The 18,385-nt window shown below is 45.8% G+C and overlaps 1 protein-coding gene across 1 annotated transcript in view; it reads right to left on the bottom strand.

Annotated features, from left to right (window-relative positions):
* The window catches only part of ABCA13 (ATP binding cassette subfamily A member 13), a 235,256-nt gene that overhangs the window by 212,924 nt on the left and 3,947 nt on the right, over nucleotides 1–18,385 (bottom strand). The window contains exons 2-3 of the mRNA XM_019652970.1: nucleotides 17,881–18,161; nucleotides 417–510 (exon numbers count right to left, since the gene is read on the bottom strand). Of these exons, the coding sequence (XP_019508515.1) occupies nucleotides 417–510; nucleotides 17,881–18,161 (375 nt within the window). The remainder of the gene's footprint in view (nucleotides 1–416; nucleotides 511–17,880; nucleotides 18,162–18,385) is intronic.

Genomic DNA, 18,385 nt, shown 5'->3' with positions numbered 1-18,385 from the left:
CGCCACCACCACCTCCGTCATCACCACCATCATCACCACCTCCGTCACCACCACCATCACCATCACCACCATCACCACCATCAGTAACATGTTGGAAACTGAAATGTATCTCTGAACCTTTTACCTCTTCCTCTACTCTTCCTGTATTTACAAATGGCACATAGACACATGCCCACGTTGAGGCAGCTTCATTAGAAAAACAAATCTATCTGCTACATTGAGCAAACGTGTGAGTATCATTTACAAGAAAAAAATGTAAACTGATGCTTACTGGCACTTACCCCAGAAATATAGCTACTGTGATATTACAGTGGAACCCTAGCATACATTCCCCTCAAAATTCAGAGTTTTTAAAGAACAGAAAACAGAGTGCTGCATTTTTTAATCCAGAGATTTGTAATAAAAGTGAAACTTACAGTTGTCTCTGTGTCTGGGAGGCTCTTGAAAACGAAGTACTATCAGAATCATGAACAGGATGCACGGCCAGAAGAACTCAGCAAGGGAAAGGACCTGGGGAGGTGGTCGGGGAAATAGTGCTTGAGGAAACTGCAAAGCATGGTGGGATACTGGCCACGCCAGGCCTCCTTTAATGGAGGTCATGTCACCCCTGCTACCATCTCTGAGAACAATCACTGGAGACAGGGGCCCACAGGGAAGGCCCAGGTCACTTGTCACCATGTCCGGACCCACAACTGTGTCACTACTTTTCCTTCTCCCACCAGACCTGGCTTCTGTTCTTTTCCTTTGTCTCTACATTTTTATTTATTGCACACTTTGTGACGTTAAAGAAAGAAATAACTTCATCTATATTTCTCACTCCAACAGACTATTTTTATTTTTCTAATTTCTTTAACATCCCTGACTGTTCCATCTACATAAGTATTTTGCAGAGCTGGTGGTGGCCCAGGCTCACCTTCATTTTATGAATATTTTCTCATGTTGCCATCTGAGGTTCACAACTATCATCTTACTGGTTGCGTAACGTTCTTACCGAAAGGATATACCATAGCTCACATTGCTCTATCAGCAAATTTTTTATGTATAAATAGTTTTTCTGTTGAATTATTTTCTTGAGATTGGAACAAACCCCTAAAACTCAGATTATTGGAGTGCGATCTCTTGACACAGACTACAAAAGAGCTCCTCATAAAAATTACAATAATTTGCATACCCCTGAGTTTTCAAAGTCAAAGGAAAGCAACTGCCACTGATGCGAGGAATTTAATTACTTGGGAGAGAAACGCCATCTACAAGGGGTAGCCTAGTGAACAACTACTAATAGAAAATCCTCAATAATCACAAGGTTATTTTTACTGTCACCATCCTCCCCTTATTTTTATGGTGGATAATGTTCTTCTAATGACTGCTGCTCACACCATTTTACAAATACGCAAGTTCACAGCCAGACAGAAAACAGCCAAGGCCTTCTGTAATGCACAAACCCTAAACACCTGCGGGGGAGGGAGCTAAGGACACTCAGTCGGCCACCGAAGAGGGCGCCTTCCTCTTTCAGATTGCGACTTCCAAAGCTTTGAACTAAAACGAACTTCTAGTCACGTTAACTCCTTCGCTCTTTGAACCACTGTGGCCATATCCTGCCTGTCCCAGAGCTTCCCTGAAAGGTCCAGCAAACAGATCTACAATAAACGTGACCAGGTGAGTGTGTGTGGCCTGGAACCATCAAGGCAAAACACCGGCAGAAAAGACCGTTTCAATCCACGGTATCATTAAAGCAGAAAAGAAATCGCTGTCTTCAAAATTGTTCAGGAGGATGCATTTCTTGTGCCAGAAAGGGCATCGTTAAAATAAGTTTTCTGAAAAAGTGCTGAAATCAAATACTATCCATCCTGGTAACAGAGGATGTGTCTGCAAGGGGTCGTCCTCTGGTTCACAGGATTATAATTAAACCAGAAAGAAAGACCAAGAACACTCAGAAGACCATAGTTCATTGAAGTCCTTTTGTTCACTCTCTGTAATAAATTAGTCATCTCTTGGGGCCTGGGGATAAGACAGCAGCAGGGGAGGATTCCAGAATTAATTCTGGCCGAATACAAATGGGTAAAATAGAAAACATACTGCAAATTACACTATGCCTTGATACCATTAAGAAAAAGAAATACGTAAGGGCCGGCCGAGTGGCTCAGTTGGTTAAGAGCTCACGCAAGAGTTTGAGCTCTGAGCAACAGCGGTTTGAGTCCAGCCCGAGCTGAGCAGCTGCTGAGCTGCCAACAGGTAGCAGGATGGCTCAGCTAATAAAAAGAAAAAAAGAAAAGAAAAAAAATACGTAATTAATTTTTGGGGTTTTTTACTTTAATAAAATATAACTATTTTTTAAGACAAAGAGGTATACACAAAATTGTTTATAGACCCAAGACTCGTATCACGACTTTGACACTATAAATAAATATGTCTATGGTTAGAAAATTCAAAAAATACAGAAAGAATACAGTCATTCTCCCAAAGGACAAATTATCTGAACAATTTTCTTAATTCATTTTTAAAAACACACACATATAAGCGTAACTAATGTTTTTGGAATCAATTTTTCACAGCAGCACTTACAGTTCTGCCTCACTGTTTTCAAATACTACATGATAATCTATCATAGAATTTCATTTATTTAACCAATCACCTAATTATAGAAATTTGTATGGTTTTCTGTTCGGGGCCAGTGCTATCATGAGTTTTCTGTCTGACTGATTTTTGAAAGTGTATATGTGAGGGATCGTTGTTAAATCAGATTACTGAGTCAAGGTGTATATGATTTTTAATCTGGACAGATATAATAAAAATGCCCTCAATATAGGTTCAGCCAGTCATTACTCACACCAGTCACCTCTTAATAGCACCTGAGATTAACAAACTTTTAAATTTCTGTAAAAGTTTTGTCAAATTGTTATGTAAAAACAAAATAACATTTATTGGGCCGGCCGAGTAGCACGATGGTTAAGAGCTGGCTTGGGAAGCCAGAGGTCCCCGGTTCGGATCCCACATATGAGGGCCAGTGACACTGCCCTCTACAGCTAAGATGCTGAACAACAGCTCAACCTGGAGCTGGGCTGCCGTGAGTCGTAGGTGACGGCGTAGGCTGCAGTCCCTGTGGCAGTGGGTTGCCATGGGCTACCGTGTGTAGCCAGCAGCCAGCGTGAGCAGCCCTCAAGAAGCCGGCGACTAGATCTGCCTCACCCAGGAAGAGCGCAATGATGGTGCCAACTTGGGCCAGTGAAGCAACGTCCTCCTCAACTAGACTGAAGAACAAAAGGACAGCAACTTGTCTGTTCCCCTTCCCCCAATTCCCCAGCACTGTTCCCATCCCCCCAATTCCCCAATAAAAATCTTAAAAAAAAAATAACATTTATTTACGATCAAGCATTTTTCATCAGTTAAGTATAGTAAATCCTTGTCTGTCAACTCCCTGTTCCCTCCCATACCCATTTTTCTTTCTTTTTTTTTTTTTAACTGTTCTGTAAATCATTGTTTCCCTTTTTTGTTTCTTTTTTTTTAATTTAAAGAACTCAGCCTTTTTTTGCTTCAGGTATTGTAAATATTGTCTCCAATTTTTTATTTTCCTTTTTATTGTCTAATTATTTTATGCAATCAATTTATCAGTATTTGTATTTATGGCACCTGTGTGTGTTTTTTCTGCACAGAAAGACCATAATTTAAAGGACCCTGTCAAGACCAAATGAAAATAGTCAGCTAAAGCTGTGAAATTACAAATATTTTTTAATCTAGTCATAAAATCAATGGTAAATCTCCAGTTTCAAATGGAAACATCATTTAAAAAAAAATAAAACTCTACATCTTATAATTGAGAAGTTTCTCTGAAGACATTAAAATAAAAATGAACTCTAAGCCTAAAAAAATTGTTTTTAATTTACAAGCCGATCACGAACCCTCTGAAAAGCACAAGTAGGAAAATCTCTCATTGTTTCGAATTTGAAATGACCGCATTCGGAAGAAGTGTCCAGGCGCCCAGTTCTGCTGTGTCACTCACTGTCCACTGTGAGTGAGTCGACTTCTCTGCAGGGGCCCAAAAGCAGCCTTATCTTTCTCATCATATTTTTGTATCATGTTTTTCTTCTCGTGTGTCATTATTATGCTTGAATCTTACCATTTTTAATGTTACCCCTATTAAATGGGAATGTCCTCCCAACCCCAGGAAGGGACAGAGAAAACACTGCGTTTGTGCTGTCCAGGTGCCCGGGACTAGAGACTGCTGCCGGCTCTGCTCCCGAGAGAAACTGTCACCTGGCAAACCTACTAAGTGCATCCACAACCTCAGCCGCCCTTCCAAACTACCACGAAGCCCTCTCCTTCCAGCAAAGAGGCTCAGGACAGGAGATGGTGGAAGTGTCCAGCTCTACACACCCAAATTTCACGTCCGACAGCACATCTCACATGATTCTCAGTACCTTCAACACAGCTGAGATGCAGTGGCATTTGGGAGACTTCAACAATACATATCTGTGAACATATACATACAAAGGACCCCTGGTAAGACGGCATAGGAAAGAAACCTCCCCACAGACTTCTTTTCCCAGACAAAATGAGAGGGGGGAAAGAAAAGAAAAAAGTCAGAGGAGAGAGACACAACTTGTCTTTACAAAAAACAAAAACAAGCAAACAAACAAAAAACTCCAAAATGTCAACAAACAAAGTTTCCAGGGCCAATCAGACAAGCCTTCTGTGGCTCAGTCCTGAGCCCCCAATCTCCAAAGCCTTAGCGATGTACCCCACAAGCCCGGGCCTCTCCCCAGTACCTACATCTGTGGGGGTAAGAATCCCAGATCTCCTTATCTCCTTCTCCTGAGATTGGAGCTGGGAAGTGGCTGCTGGAATGATCAAACGAAACACGGGAAGAGAACAGGGAGACCGCCTGCTGGGAAAGCCTCCAGGGACTCCCAGAAAAATGTGAAAAGAATCCGAAGTTCGACAATAATTTCCCCCAACTCACTGGAGTAAACGTGGTATAAGACACGTTTCAGATTTTCAAAGGAGAGCACGCAGCCCAGCACTTCTGACGGTGAAATGATAGCACCCCCTCTCATCCCCACTAGCACCCCAGCCATTCTCCCGGCTGTAGAAAACTGGCACCTGCGGGATATGCTTCGAGATCACAGGAGAGTTTGGAGGAGAAATCAGACAGGTCTCAGATTTTTTTTTTTAAGTCAAGAACAAATCTACACCTGGGCTGAGCTGTCTAAGTATGAATCAGATTAAAAGAAAGAGTAAAACAGCTAGCTAAACATTCTGGAGAGAAGCAAACCAAAATAGCAAAAGAAAGCCATAGCGCGTAACTGGGAGAGAAACACCTCATATAAAATGAGAAATTTCTTTATAACTGTTTCATAAAGGACAATATAACCAAGAACAAACATTCACAAACAAGCGCTCAAAGATGATGATAAATGACTGAAAAGGGAGTTTGCCGATCTAAGGGGAAAATAAAAAAATCATCACTGTGCTCCGGAGTCTAAATCATTTAGAAACCACAGAAAGAGAATAGACTCTGGTTAAATCTAAAATTCTGCATTAGAGAGTTTGAGATAACAGCAGTGATTTTTTTTTAAGTTTTAAAGGCAAAAATATTAACACAGAAAAGCTAATATATTTGAAAAACAAAGACTATGCCACATAAGGATGATTGGCATCCCTGAGGTAGAGAATCCAACACATGAAACAAAAACTATCCTTAAAGATGTAACACAGAAGACTTCCCTTGAAGTAGAGAAGACACTATCTGAAGACTGAAAGAGTGTGCAGTGTTTCTGAGAAAAGTCAGCTGTGCTTGAACTACAGCTGCTGAACTCTGAAGATAAAGGAAGACAACTCCAGGCATCCAGATGGGGGAAAAGCAACTCAGAACAAGAGGGGGAAAAGTAGCCTCAAACATGTCTTGAGCATATTCAAGGCTGGATGTCAGTGCATCCGTATTCACAAAGTTCTAAGAAAAGTGTGATAAAAATGATACCCAGCCAAAAGAGCCCAACACATATTTATTCTCAATCGTAAAAGAATATACATAATTTATTAACCATGAACCCTGAGATGGAAAAAAGCTTGGCAATGAAACCCAGCCAAATGAAAATAGGACATAATTTAAAATCCAGTAATATCACTTCTGTTTCCAATACTATGCTGACTAGAAACAAGAGAGACACTCTTGACAAAAAAAAATTATATAGTTTTTGTTGTATTGCTGGTCTTATGGAAAGTAAAAGACATCTCCAAAGAGCTGGGAGGAAGGGAGAGATGAAAAATCAATTAAAAAGAAAAAAGAAGTCATGCTGCGAATCTTTAAGTGTAAGATTCAATTGTAAAAGAGAGCTCCTTTCAAGAAGAATGGTGAGAAAGCAGGTGAGGTGATATTTAAATAACTAGTGGCTAAGAATTTTCCAGAACACATAAAAGACAAGACACAAGTTCATTGATAAAAAATATATAACATTTACCAGGATACATAAATCCACATTGAAAACTTCAGCACAAGTAAGTCAAAATGAAGACCTTAACAGCAATTCTGGAAATACATACTACCTCAAAGGAATACTTAGACTTACCAAGACTAATTATTAGCTAAATAAATAAATAAATAAGATAATTAATTATCTTTAAATTACTTGGAGAAATTCTGTCTAGAATTATGTCCCTAGAAAACTTCTCTCTCAAGAATAAGGTAAAAGAAATTTTTTAGATAATTACAAACCAACATAAGGACACAGACTGGTTAAGAGTAACGAGATGAAAAAGACAAGCGAGGTAAATATTAAGCAACTTAGCTATGATAATATCAGACAAGATACCTGAAGACAAAGAATATTATTAGATGTAGAGAGGATTACTACATAATAAAAGAAACGATATAATAGGAAAATATAATTTTATGCGTTTATATACCTCAAAAGCCTCAAAAATATATAAAGCAATAACTGACAGCACCACAGAAAGTTCCAAGTTTACATTCATAGAAGAATCCAATGCCTGTCTCACAATTTTTTACAGCAGCAAGAATCAGTAAGAAAATGTGGGGTTTTTAAAAATAAGATACCATTGATATTATTAACAAAAAATATAAAGCACCTGCGGAGGGGTGTGAGCTAACCAAAAGTGTGTGCAATTAGTTCATGAAGAAAATTATAAAACTTCATTGAAAGACACCAAAGAACCTAAATAAATGACGATTGTTAATGCATAAGAAATTACAATACATAAAGGTGGTAATTCTACCCAAATTGTCTGTAGGGTCAATGCTATTCCAATGAAATTCTCAAAAGTTATTGATTGTTTTGTTTTGATTTTGCTGTTGTCAAATGTAATGAGCTGGTTCTAGAATATATTTGGGAGAGCAAAGGTCAAAAAATATACAAGACAATTTTCACCAAGAGGTTGGAAGAATTTGTCCTCCTTCATATCAAAACCTTCTGTCACATGATCGTAAGACAGTGCATTTAGTTCTACACGCCAGAAACTGACCCTGAGATGACACAGGGGGCCCAGGGCGGAGGTTTGCATATTTGGAAACTGATGTAGGAATAACGGTGGTCAGTGGATGGATGGGAGAAACACTTCCTAAGTCAACAAAAGGCGCCACCTACTCGGTTATTTTCTGGGTGGAGGTGGGGGAGTGGGGGAGGACCGGGGCATTACATCGGTCCACTCACCATCATACACAGAACTCTAAATATGCAGGAAAACAAACTCTAAAAATATTTAGGAGAAAAGCATACAGCATCTTCTTCATGTCTTGTGTTAAACAAAACACAAAAGGTCATGAAGCACAAAGGGGAATTAGGCCATGTTATTTTAAAGCCTCTGTTCTTTAGACAAGTTGTTTTAAAAGTGAAATCAGCTGCAGACTTGAAGAATCTATTTTCATGTAGCTAAGTGACAGCAGAGGATCTAGAATGCACACACACACACACACACACACACACACACGTCAACGAGAAGGAACAACCCAAAATGAAACAGTCAAAAGACATGAGCAGATGGGCAAATGATGGACCCCTCATAAGTACATGGACAGACCTCCCCCTCAGCGGTGCCTGGGAAGATCCTAATCAAACCCCCATGAGACCCCACTTCACACACAGCAGTTTGGGGAAAACGAAAAAGTCAGACAACACCAAGTGTCGGTGAGGATGTGAGCCTGACTTTAGAAAAGCTGAAGATACGAACCTTCTCCGACTCGATCATTCAGCACCTATGTAACAAGTTCAACCCTACTATTAATTTCCTAATAATTAATTCCCCACTATTTTCCTAAGTTAGACTGGTTTTAACACATAAAAAAGGCTCCCCCTAATATTTCACTGTTGAGATGGTCTTACACACATACACCAAAGGGTCTGCTCAGGGCTGCTTACAACAGCGTCATTTGTGAATCATGAAAAAAAAAATAGGAGAATGCATCAATCAATTGTGGGGTGCTGCAGCAATAAAAAGAAGGGCACCCATTCATTGATGCATCACGAAGCGTGTACCGGGTGTCTGGCACTGGGAGCAGCAGAGGACACACGTGACCAAGGAGGGTGGCGTGGATGGACTGGGAGAGGAAAGGAGGCAGAGCGCGGGAGTGCGGTCTCCTGGAAAGGCAGACCCCAAGAAGCCCCCGCCCAGGCTCAACGCTCACGTCTGCTCTCAGGGGAGCATCTGCACAGCCCCACAAGCCCCTGCTCATCCATTATCTCATCCTTCCCGATGACCGTGAGGTAAGTCATACTGAGCCAGGTTCGCACACTGGCAACCGAGGAGATAATCAGTTTGCCCATTTCCTTCAACGAGTTTGTGATGGAACCTGGACGGAATCGCAGGCCTGCTGATTAAATAAGTAAATTTCCATCTCATTGAACACAGCATCACACAGACTGAGTCTGAACCCGTTTTTTAATCCTCCAGGTTGCTCAGGCACCATGTGGTTTGGGTTGCAACTGAAAACCACAAGGAATAAAATGCTTGGGTACAAACAATAAAAATGTAAATGAATTAGGGAGGAAAAGGGCTCTTTGGAGGGGCTGGTCCCGAGCCCTCCCTGACTCAGGGGAGGAAACATCGGGAGTTTAGAATATCAAGGAAGCCGAGTGAAGACTGCAATCAGTCCAGGGCCGGCCCTCCTGGACACAAAGGGCTTTGCAGTGAGCGTGAAATCCTATTGTGTCGCTTGGGCTCTCCTTTCCAGCTCTCCTTTCTGTGGGCACCAACCTCGCAAAGGAGGCGACTTTCTCAGAGGATTATGAGGTTTTTGCTATAAAATACTGCAGGAAAAGTGGGTGCAAACAAACATGTGACAGAACCAAATAACAAGCACCCACACAAGTGATCCGCCTCAACCCATCACAGTTCTGAGCTGGGACTGCAAACATGCCTCATCAGAGTCCCAGCTCTCTCCCCAGCGGGGCCTTGTGCAAACCTTTACGTCAGCTATGGAGTTATTTGGTACTGAGAGGAAGCCATGGACAAACGCTCTCCCTTTCCTTATTATTTTTTTTTGTTTAGTTTTTAGCTTTATATTGAAAAACAATGCTTTTCTTTCAACATTCATTCACAAAACATTAATTTAGCACCTATGCTTTCCAGCACAGGGTGGGAGATGTCGGACTGAGTTATAAAGATGAGTGAGGAATGACCCCTTCCCTCAACACTCAAGGAAGACGAGCAAACAGCCCATCCAAGTTCAGTGACAACCCTGGGAGGAGGTGAGCACTGGGACAGTCTTTCCGGAAGTCAGGTCAGCCGTATGTTTCAATGTTGTAGAAGTGCAGACCCTTCAACCCAAAGATTCCAATTCAGTGGATTTTTCATAAAGAAACAATTGAGAAAGTGTCTAAAATATGTACCAAAAAAGTGAGCCCGACATTGTTTCCCGCCATGGTGAAGTCCAGTGCACACAGAAGGCTACAGTGGAAAGGAGGCTGAGGCCCCAGGAGATGGGGAGGTGAGGACGTGAGCGTCCAGGCATAGCCGCTCTGTCCACAGGGACGAGAGATGGCCCACGGTGACTGCAGGAGAGCGCGACAGGAAGACGGAGGGGCCCCCCTCTTCCCGGCTTCCAGTTCCCACTGAATGCAATTTAATCAAAATGCCAACTGGAATAATTTTTAATTCAAAATGGTTCTAAGAAATAATGGGTGAGCAAATATGTTCCAAAAGCAAAGAAAATTCTGCAGGAAAAGAAGAGCTATGAAAGATTCTAATCCTATAAATACTAGAACGTATTATAGACGCTTAAAACAAAATGCAACTGGTGCAGAACCAGAAATGCAGATCAATGACATGGCATGCAAAGTCCAAAAGTGGACTTGACTATGTTTCAAAAGATATGACCCGATGCCTTTTTGGTAAAAGGCAATGAAGAATTCAACAATGGAGTCAGGCCACCTGAATTCAGATTTCTGTAAAAAGATAAACTCAAGCGTTACACAGTCCTCAAAAGTGCACTGTAAGTGGCTGGAAGTGTAAAGCAGAGTAAGCTTAATTGTAGAAAAACTAGAAGAAAGTGTGGGGGTCCAGGTCCAGGGAAATGAAAGAAACTTCTGCTTCAGCAAAAATTAACAAAGTATCTTGTCAAGAAATTGGGAAAAGATAAACTAAATGCTTTTAGCTTGCTTGTTAGGGAAAAGATAAACTAAATGTTTTATGGCTTGCTTGCTAGGGAAGAGATAAGCTCAATGCTTTATGGCTTGCTTGCTAGGGAAGAGATAAGCTCAATGCTTTATGGCTTGAGATAAGTTAGGTATGCTGTTAGAGAAAAATAAATAAGTCCTGATTTATAGTTCGTTAGAAGAAAATAAACTTGCCAAGTTTTATGACTAGCTAGAAAATAAGTTGACTCTGTTTGTTAAAATTTTTTCCCTTTTTACTCACTAACCGCTTTTTTTTGCTTCTGTATCCAGCCTAAGCTATATATTTCCCCCACTAGCCAAGACTCAGGGTCCGCTCTCTTTCTCTCTCTCCCCAATGAGATGGACCCCCGAGCTCGGGAATAAAGTCTTTGAAATGAAGACCCTTTGTCTCGGTTTTTGTTAATTACCTGAACCCCAACATCAGTAGACTATTGGTCAGGCCTATGGAAGAACAAAGTAGAATTCCCAGTTTTGAAATGATAAAAGACAAAGAAAGGTGATATTATAAGATTATGTCTCACTCCTCTTTATAACTCATAAATTAAATCTGAACAATAAAAATTAATTAAACAAAGAGCAACTAACTGGGAAAATGCTTGTAATACATGTAGGGAGGTCTTGATAACCAAACGGCAAAAGAAAGTCTCCAGGCCTCTGAGTCGAACTCAGAAAATAATTTGATGGGCAATTCATACAAGGAACGATGCATATGTTAAAATTGGTCCTTCTTACACTAACCCTTCAAGTAGAAAACTAAAGAAACCTTAATTTGCCATTGCACATGTACTAAACTTGCAAAACAGGCCACTCACACCACACGACCACAAGGCCAGGGCAACATCACACTGGACACACCAGGTGGTGTCACGGGACTTGTCTGGCTTCTGAAAAGAAGTCCCAACAGGTAGCAGGAACGTAGAGACGCACAGTGACTTGAGTCCCCTTTAAGCTCAGCCATATTACTACTCAGAATTTACCCCAGGACGCCATGCTGCAAGCAGACCAGCGTGCCCCGCTCTGAGGCCATGTCCCATACACTCTGTGCCGACGGTAGCTGGCACCAACAGGAACCCTCAGTAAGGGGTGCACACAGCTCCACGGTGACACAGCGCAGCTCTGAGACCCAAGGAGCCCGGGATCCTGGTCTAAAGAAGGTGATGACCTGCCTGGAGAGAGGGCAATGACCCTGCAGGGCTTGGCAGATGGGACCAAAGCACAAACGAAAGGTAACGGGGCAGAGGGGAGACCCTGTGATCTCAGGGTCCCCGAGGCCACAGCACAACATTGTTTTCAGTTCCATGTTTGACGTTTCAGAGCAGCCCCATGCCCCACACTGGGCAGGGACCCTACCGGCTAAGACAAAGGCCAAGATGGGCTTTGGCACCATGCCTCCCTCTTCCCTTCAGTCCCTAAGGAATAGTTCTTTCCAGGATGGGCGTGCGGGGAGGGGCTGTAGGATGTGCGGTCAGACTGCCAGGAGCTGAGCTTCAAACCCGATGGACGCCGCTGCCTGAGCGCCAGCCAGGGACAAGCCCGGCCACCTGGCCCCAGGGTGCACCAGGAACCGGGGTCAGACTGCACAAGGCAGTGACCCTCCTGGGGTGAGGGCTGATTTAGACAAAGCAGGCAGCCCAGGAAGGAAGCGTCCCCAGGAGTGGGGGGCAGGGACAGTGGAGGCACACACCCGGTGGGAGACACAGAGTGACACAGCCCTCAGAGCCCAGATTAGCCCAGAAGGTTCCCCAGGAGACAGCTCAGCTGCAAGTGTAACTTATAACACAAGCCTCGAATCACGGTCACCAACACCTCTGGTCTCCGGAGTTGCTGTTACTAGGAAGTGTTTTTTCTTGTTTGTTAATCTTCCTTGCGATTGAAAAACCCAGGCCTGTCTAGGCCAAAGTACTGGGTTGTCGGAAAAGTTATGATGTATTTTTTTCTGTTTTTCGTTGCAAAAATGCATCATGACTCTTCCGACAACCCAATAAATAACTGAACTGTAGGAATGCGAACGAGACCCACTGCCCCAGGAGGGGGAAGCAACTCTCGGGAAAAGATGTCTTTGGCTTTTCTTTTCGGTTGTTAGGGTTTTTTTTCACAGAGACACACAAATCCACCACCCTAAATAAAATCGTCCAGACCTGGCCTCTTGATGATTTTGCAATGTTCCTGCCAATGTGCCAGAAGCAATTTCAGTTAAAGAGCAATGTAAAGAGAACTGTTTTTTCTTCTCTCCTTGACACCTGGGTGCCTTGTTCTTGAAATCCAGTCGGTTTTCCGTGCCTTTAAAAGACTGGCTACTTTCTGTTCTCAAACTCAGGCAGCCAGGCCAGAGAGGGACGCTGACAGCCCAGCAGGGCTCCCGACACCTCGACACCTCGCTTTCTCTGCACCAGGCTTTCCTCACCGCCCTTCAAAGTGGCCTCTGGGTTTGGTGGTTTATTGAGTCGCCTGCTCTTTGAGAGCACGTGACAGAAAAATGAAGCTCAAGTTAAAGGTCGGAAGCACATTAAGATGGACCAAGTGGAGAGGAAAGGCCCCGCTGGTGTGTGACTAGAGACTGGAGAACCAAGCCGACCCAAATGGCCTCTGTGCGCCTGCCCGGGGCTCGGAAGACACAGGTGGGGGCTTGCTTTTCAGGCGCGCGATTTCTGCTGTTCTGAGTACTCTGAGACCCACCTGAAGGGCCGTAGGTGACCTTCAGTGACCGGGTACAGGGCAAGGTGAGGCCAGCATGAGGACCCCAGGCCTCCAGAGGTAGTGACCTGGCTTCTCACCTGGCCGGACGAGAAGCTGAACTGTCAGGTCCAAGCTGCAGCTGCCCCGGGGCCATGACACCTGCCCTGAGACACCAGGCCCGCCAGAGGGCGAGGCGGCCGCGCGAGCTGTCCCCGTGGTCTTGGAAGGGACGCTGAAATTTCCCTGGAAATGCTGGAAACACTGAGAGCAGCGCAGCCCCACGCTGCTCACAGGAGGTGGCCATCCTTCCCCCCATGGGGGTTGGGGTCACTGCTCAGAGGTGGAGTGGAGCCCCTGGCAGGCAGGTCACTGCTCCGGAGCGCCCCCATGTCCACCCCTGACCCCGGGGATCCGTAACCACAGGAGGGCGCTCAGCCCACCGTCAGCTCTGGCCAAATGCGGGCCCCTGGGACAGAGGGCCGAGGGCTGCTACGATGCCACCCGGGGGAGCCGGGGCGCACTGAAGCCTGAGGCTCTGAGGGTGAGGTCCACAGACCAATGGGGGAGCCGAGGGTGAGCACCCCCAGGCCCCAGAGCGGCGGCCGTCCCAGTGCCCCGAAGTTCAGCATCAGGCAGCCGGCCCTGCACTGAAGCCAGAGGTCTGGGCTCCAGGGATGCCACGTCCACCTCGGTGCAGGGACTGGCTCAATGAGGCTGAACTGCGGGCACAGGGCGGTCCCCCAGCGGTGCGGCCTCCCTGCCACCCTGGGCAGCCCGTCTTGGCCTCTGAGAAGTCCTGAACCCGCAGCTCAGCCTCACAGCCGGAGGGGAGGGTGTGTGTACAGCGGGCAAGTCAGCTCTCTGAACGCTGGGGACGTGTAGGGTGTTCTCAGGGAGGTCTGGTTCTCGTGGATTTCCGGTATTTGACTGAAACGCGTTAGGAAGCGCATTTCCCCCTGGGGGTGGAAGGGTGGCACCTGAGGTTCAAGCTACCTGGCAGTGCTGTGCCACTTAAAAGTCCCGAGCGGCCCCTGCGAGGGTTTATCTCCTTGGGCTCACATGACAGAGCCCAGGGCTGGCAGTGTTAACACTGTTTGGGCTGAAGTGTGTCTCCCCCAATTCAGCGTTGAAGTCCTGACCCCCGGGACCTCAGACAGTCAGCTTACTTGGAAGCAGGGCTGTTGCCAGGGGCATCAGTTAGGATGATCTCATAAGCAGTAGGGCGGGCCGTGACCCCACAGACCACGTCCTTAACAAAAGGAGTAATTTGATGCCCTGTTTTGTCTTCTGAAAACAATGCAAGTTTTTCATTTATCGCCATAATAATCACTGTTTCTTTTCATATAAAAAGAAGACATTTTCCCCAAATAGTGGAGTAAAATGGAGTGTCAGAAGAGGGAAAAAGGGATAAATTTTGACACAAACGAAGGGGGAGGACCGTGTGAGGACAGGGACAAGATGGCATCTACACGCCCAGGAGCGAGGCCTCGGGAGGACCTGCCTGCCACACCCGCAGTAACACTTCCAAATTGGGGGACAGGCACGCTGAGCTGACTGACAGCGTGACCTCTGGGCTGGGTGCTGCTGGGCGAGGAGAGGGCCCTCGTTCGACTTCGTAGGACTCGAAATCAAAGGATATTGGTGACTGAACCTCAGCCACCCCTCTCAGCACAAACAGTTGTGCCAGCGACTTTATGTGGCACCTTTTTTATTCCTAAAACCACTTACAGGTCATTCATTATTCCTATGACCCTGTAGCAACACTTTCAATATCAGTGTGTTAACCCAGTTAATGTTTGACTGTGTGAACTTTGTATTTCTCTAATATAAAGTTTCTCTAATATAAAGCTATTTTTATATATATATTTTTTAGAAATATACAGCTGCTGTAGCATCATGCCAGGAGCCACCCTTCAATCTTTTTTCTGCCCATCAGGGATGGCAGGCCCGCAGTTCCCACTCATGCCCTTAGTTGAGCTTCATAGCAAACCTGACAACAAATAGTTAATAACTTGTAATTATACAAAAGCAGCAAAAATCAACCTCTACGGCCTAAACAATCTCCAGAAGAAATAAGAGCTTCTTGACTCCTGGGGCTTGACATCTATAACGTTCTGCAATTTCAGAAAAATACAGAAATCGTGGCCAGTATGTTAATTGTTTCTAAAGGAAATCATTCTTTAACATCAAGTTAGCCTTTTAGCACCGGAATTCAGTGGTGGCCAAAAATCTCAAAGAAATGTGGGGTTTTTTTGTCTTATGAAAGGAAAACACATGTTCACATACACACAAAAGCTCTGAGGTTTGAAGCAGTTGGAACTCACCCTGCGTGTTAAAGAAAACAAAAGTGGTTTCCAGGTGGTGTTCTCAGGCCCAGGCCCTACAGTAGATGCTAGGAGGTGGATAACAAAGGGGTGCGGCCTGGGTGGGGTGAGCTTACTGGGGTTTCTCTAATGGGTGGGGGGGTTGAACTTGCTCTGTGTTGAGTGGAGAGCCCACCAGAGTGGAGCTGAGACAGAAAGCGGCTCCCTGGTGAAGACACCATAGTCTGTGTCTGTATCTAAGGGAAAGCGTGCATTTTACCATTTGTGTGGCCCTTTAAAGCAAGAATATGGTGGTTTATGTGTGGGGAGGGATCTAGGACTCAGGATCAACAGGCAGAAGTGTGTTCCTACTGAGATGGTGGCCAGTAGACTTTTGTTGTTTCCATCAGCCCCCAACCACCCACGGCTGGGAGAGGACCACCGGTTTTAGGATTAAACTCAGCTCCAACCGAAGTCCTCAGTGAAAATTCACCAAACCCAAGAGGCCTGCATCACCTTTCATTGATGGAGTAAAGCATCAGAGCCCCGTCCAACTGGGGGTGGGGACGGCGCAGCCACAGGAGGCCAGGTGCAGACAGAGGCAGGCTGTCACACACGCAGAAGATGGGAGGGCCCATGGCCTGAGAACGGTCGCTGATGCACGATGTGAGGGCTGGGCACTGTGCCACCCAGTGTGCAGGTTCTGGGTCAGCTCCTCTCTGCAACGCCAAACCCCAGAGACCGCAGGAGACCTCCAAGCCACAGACCCTGGGCAGATGTGATTTTTTTCGTTGTTGTTGGTACTGAATTGCTCAAACGAGAAAGAGCGAATCAGGCTGATTTACACTTAGAAGGAAATGAATGAGTTATAAGCTCATGTGGAAAGCGTGGCTCCCGCCAGCGGGTGTCAGCCAGTGCTGATGACCTTGCTGGATGTCCGTGGGGACATCCCTGGGGCACTGTCAGCTGGCACCAGCCGCCCAAACGTAGGCATCCTTCCCTCTGAGCACAAACCCCACTCCAGGAAGTTCATCACAGAGAAAACACCCGGTAGAAGAGGCATCCATCCATCACACAGAAAGAGGTTACTCACAATGAGACCCCAAATGCCCGGCCTGAGGAAACGGCTGCGCAAACCACGTGTGCAACTGACCAGGCGCAGAACCATCACGGAGGAGACCAAACAGCGACTTTAAATCGCTGGGCTCCGGGGCCAGCCGAGTGGCGCGATGGTTAAGAACTGGCTTGGGACGCCAGAGGGCCCCGGTTCGGATCCCACATATGAGGGCCAGTGACACTGCCCTCCACAGCTAAGATGCTGAACAACAGCTCAACCTGGAGCTGGGCTGCTGTGAGTCGCCGGTGACAGTGTAGGCTGCAGCCCCTGTGGCAGTGGGTTGCCATGGGCTACTGTGTGTAGCCAGCAGCCAGCGTGAGCGGCCAGTGAGTGGCCGTCCAGAAGCCGGCGACTGATCTGCCTCACCCGGGAAGAGCGCAATGATGGTGCCAACTTGGGCCAGTGAAGCAACATCCTCCACAACTAGACTGAAGAACAAAATGACAGCAACTTGTCTGTTCCCCTTCCCCCAATTCCCCAATAAAAATTTTTAAAAAACAACAACAAAAAAACGCGGGGCTTCAATGGGGGGCAGGGGGAAGCAAAAAGCTATGGTTTTAATTATGAAAAAATATTGCCTTCTATTCTTGCCTAATGACAAGAAAAGCATACAAGTAGCAGATGCACTAATAGAATTTTATACGATTTTTAAAGATTCCCTTACTATTAGAGTGCTGTTGTTGCGATAAATAAAAATCAAAACATGCAAAAAAAGTGTATTACAATAGTTACAAAAACATTCTTCTATTAAACTAATTTTTTCTAAGAAGGGTAGAGTTTCAACAATCTATAAAGCTAAGTATGAAGACAAGTAGAATGGGTACTAGTCACCCATTCTACGCTATTCTTTTTATTTTCCTGGCTGAAACGTCCATAATAAAATGTTTTCTAAAGGAACTATAATAATAAAATTTAATAAAATGAAGAGGCTTTTAAAGTAAATATAAAAGCGGATGCGTTCCTTCAATATTATACTCGTCTTGCAAGCGGTGCCCGATTCTTACTAAATAAACATTGATTTGAGGCCGTTTAATTGTCCGGTCAGCTTGGTTATCCCCCAGTTTATGCCAACACCCCATTTCCACAGTCAGGAAGCCGCAGAAAAGGAGAATGTACAGGATCATCGGAAAACGAGAAAACGAGTCGGTTGAAGGCTCGCCAGCCGGGGCTCCCGGCCCCCGGGCGCGCACTGCGACCGCGTGGGGAGCCGTGAGCGCAGCCCCGGTGCCCGGGCTGAGTCCTCACCCGGCGGCGGGGCGAGGCCGCTGGTCCCCTCCGCGCTCCCACTCTCCTCGGCCGGCTCCGTCCCGTGTCGGAGGCCGCCCACGTCCGCCGCCTCTGCCCACTGCAGGCCGGCCGCCGCCGCGCACGAGCTCACGCTGTGGACTGAGGAGCGCAGACCGCCAGTCACGGAAAGCCGCGCGGGCGCGGCGCCGCCACCTGCGGGGCCGGGGGGCCCGGGACGTCCGGGGGGGGGGCGCCTCGCGAGCCGCGCGAGCGCCTGGTGCCCGTGACGCGCCCGGGTCGGCGCGGCGCCGCGCGAGCTGCGCTTGGAGAAGACACGCTCCACGGGGCTTGCAGCTTCGCGTTCACAAGACGCCCGACGCCCACAGCGCAAACTCTAACTTTTTGTTTTTGTTTTTAAGGAGTTTTTCTAAACGAGC

Source organism: Hipposideros armiger, unplaced genomic scaffold (assembly GCF_001890085.2).
Source record: "Hipposideros armiger isolate ML-2016 unplaced genomic scaffold, ASM189008v1 scaffold_191, whole genome shotgun sequence".
Lineage (NCBI taxonomy): Eukaryota > Metazoa > Chordata > Mammalia > Chiroptera > Hipposideridae > Hipposideros > Hipposideros armiger.
Note: the sequence above shows the minus strand (reverse complement) of the source record. Positions and strands in the feature narration are given on the sequence as shown.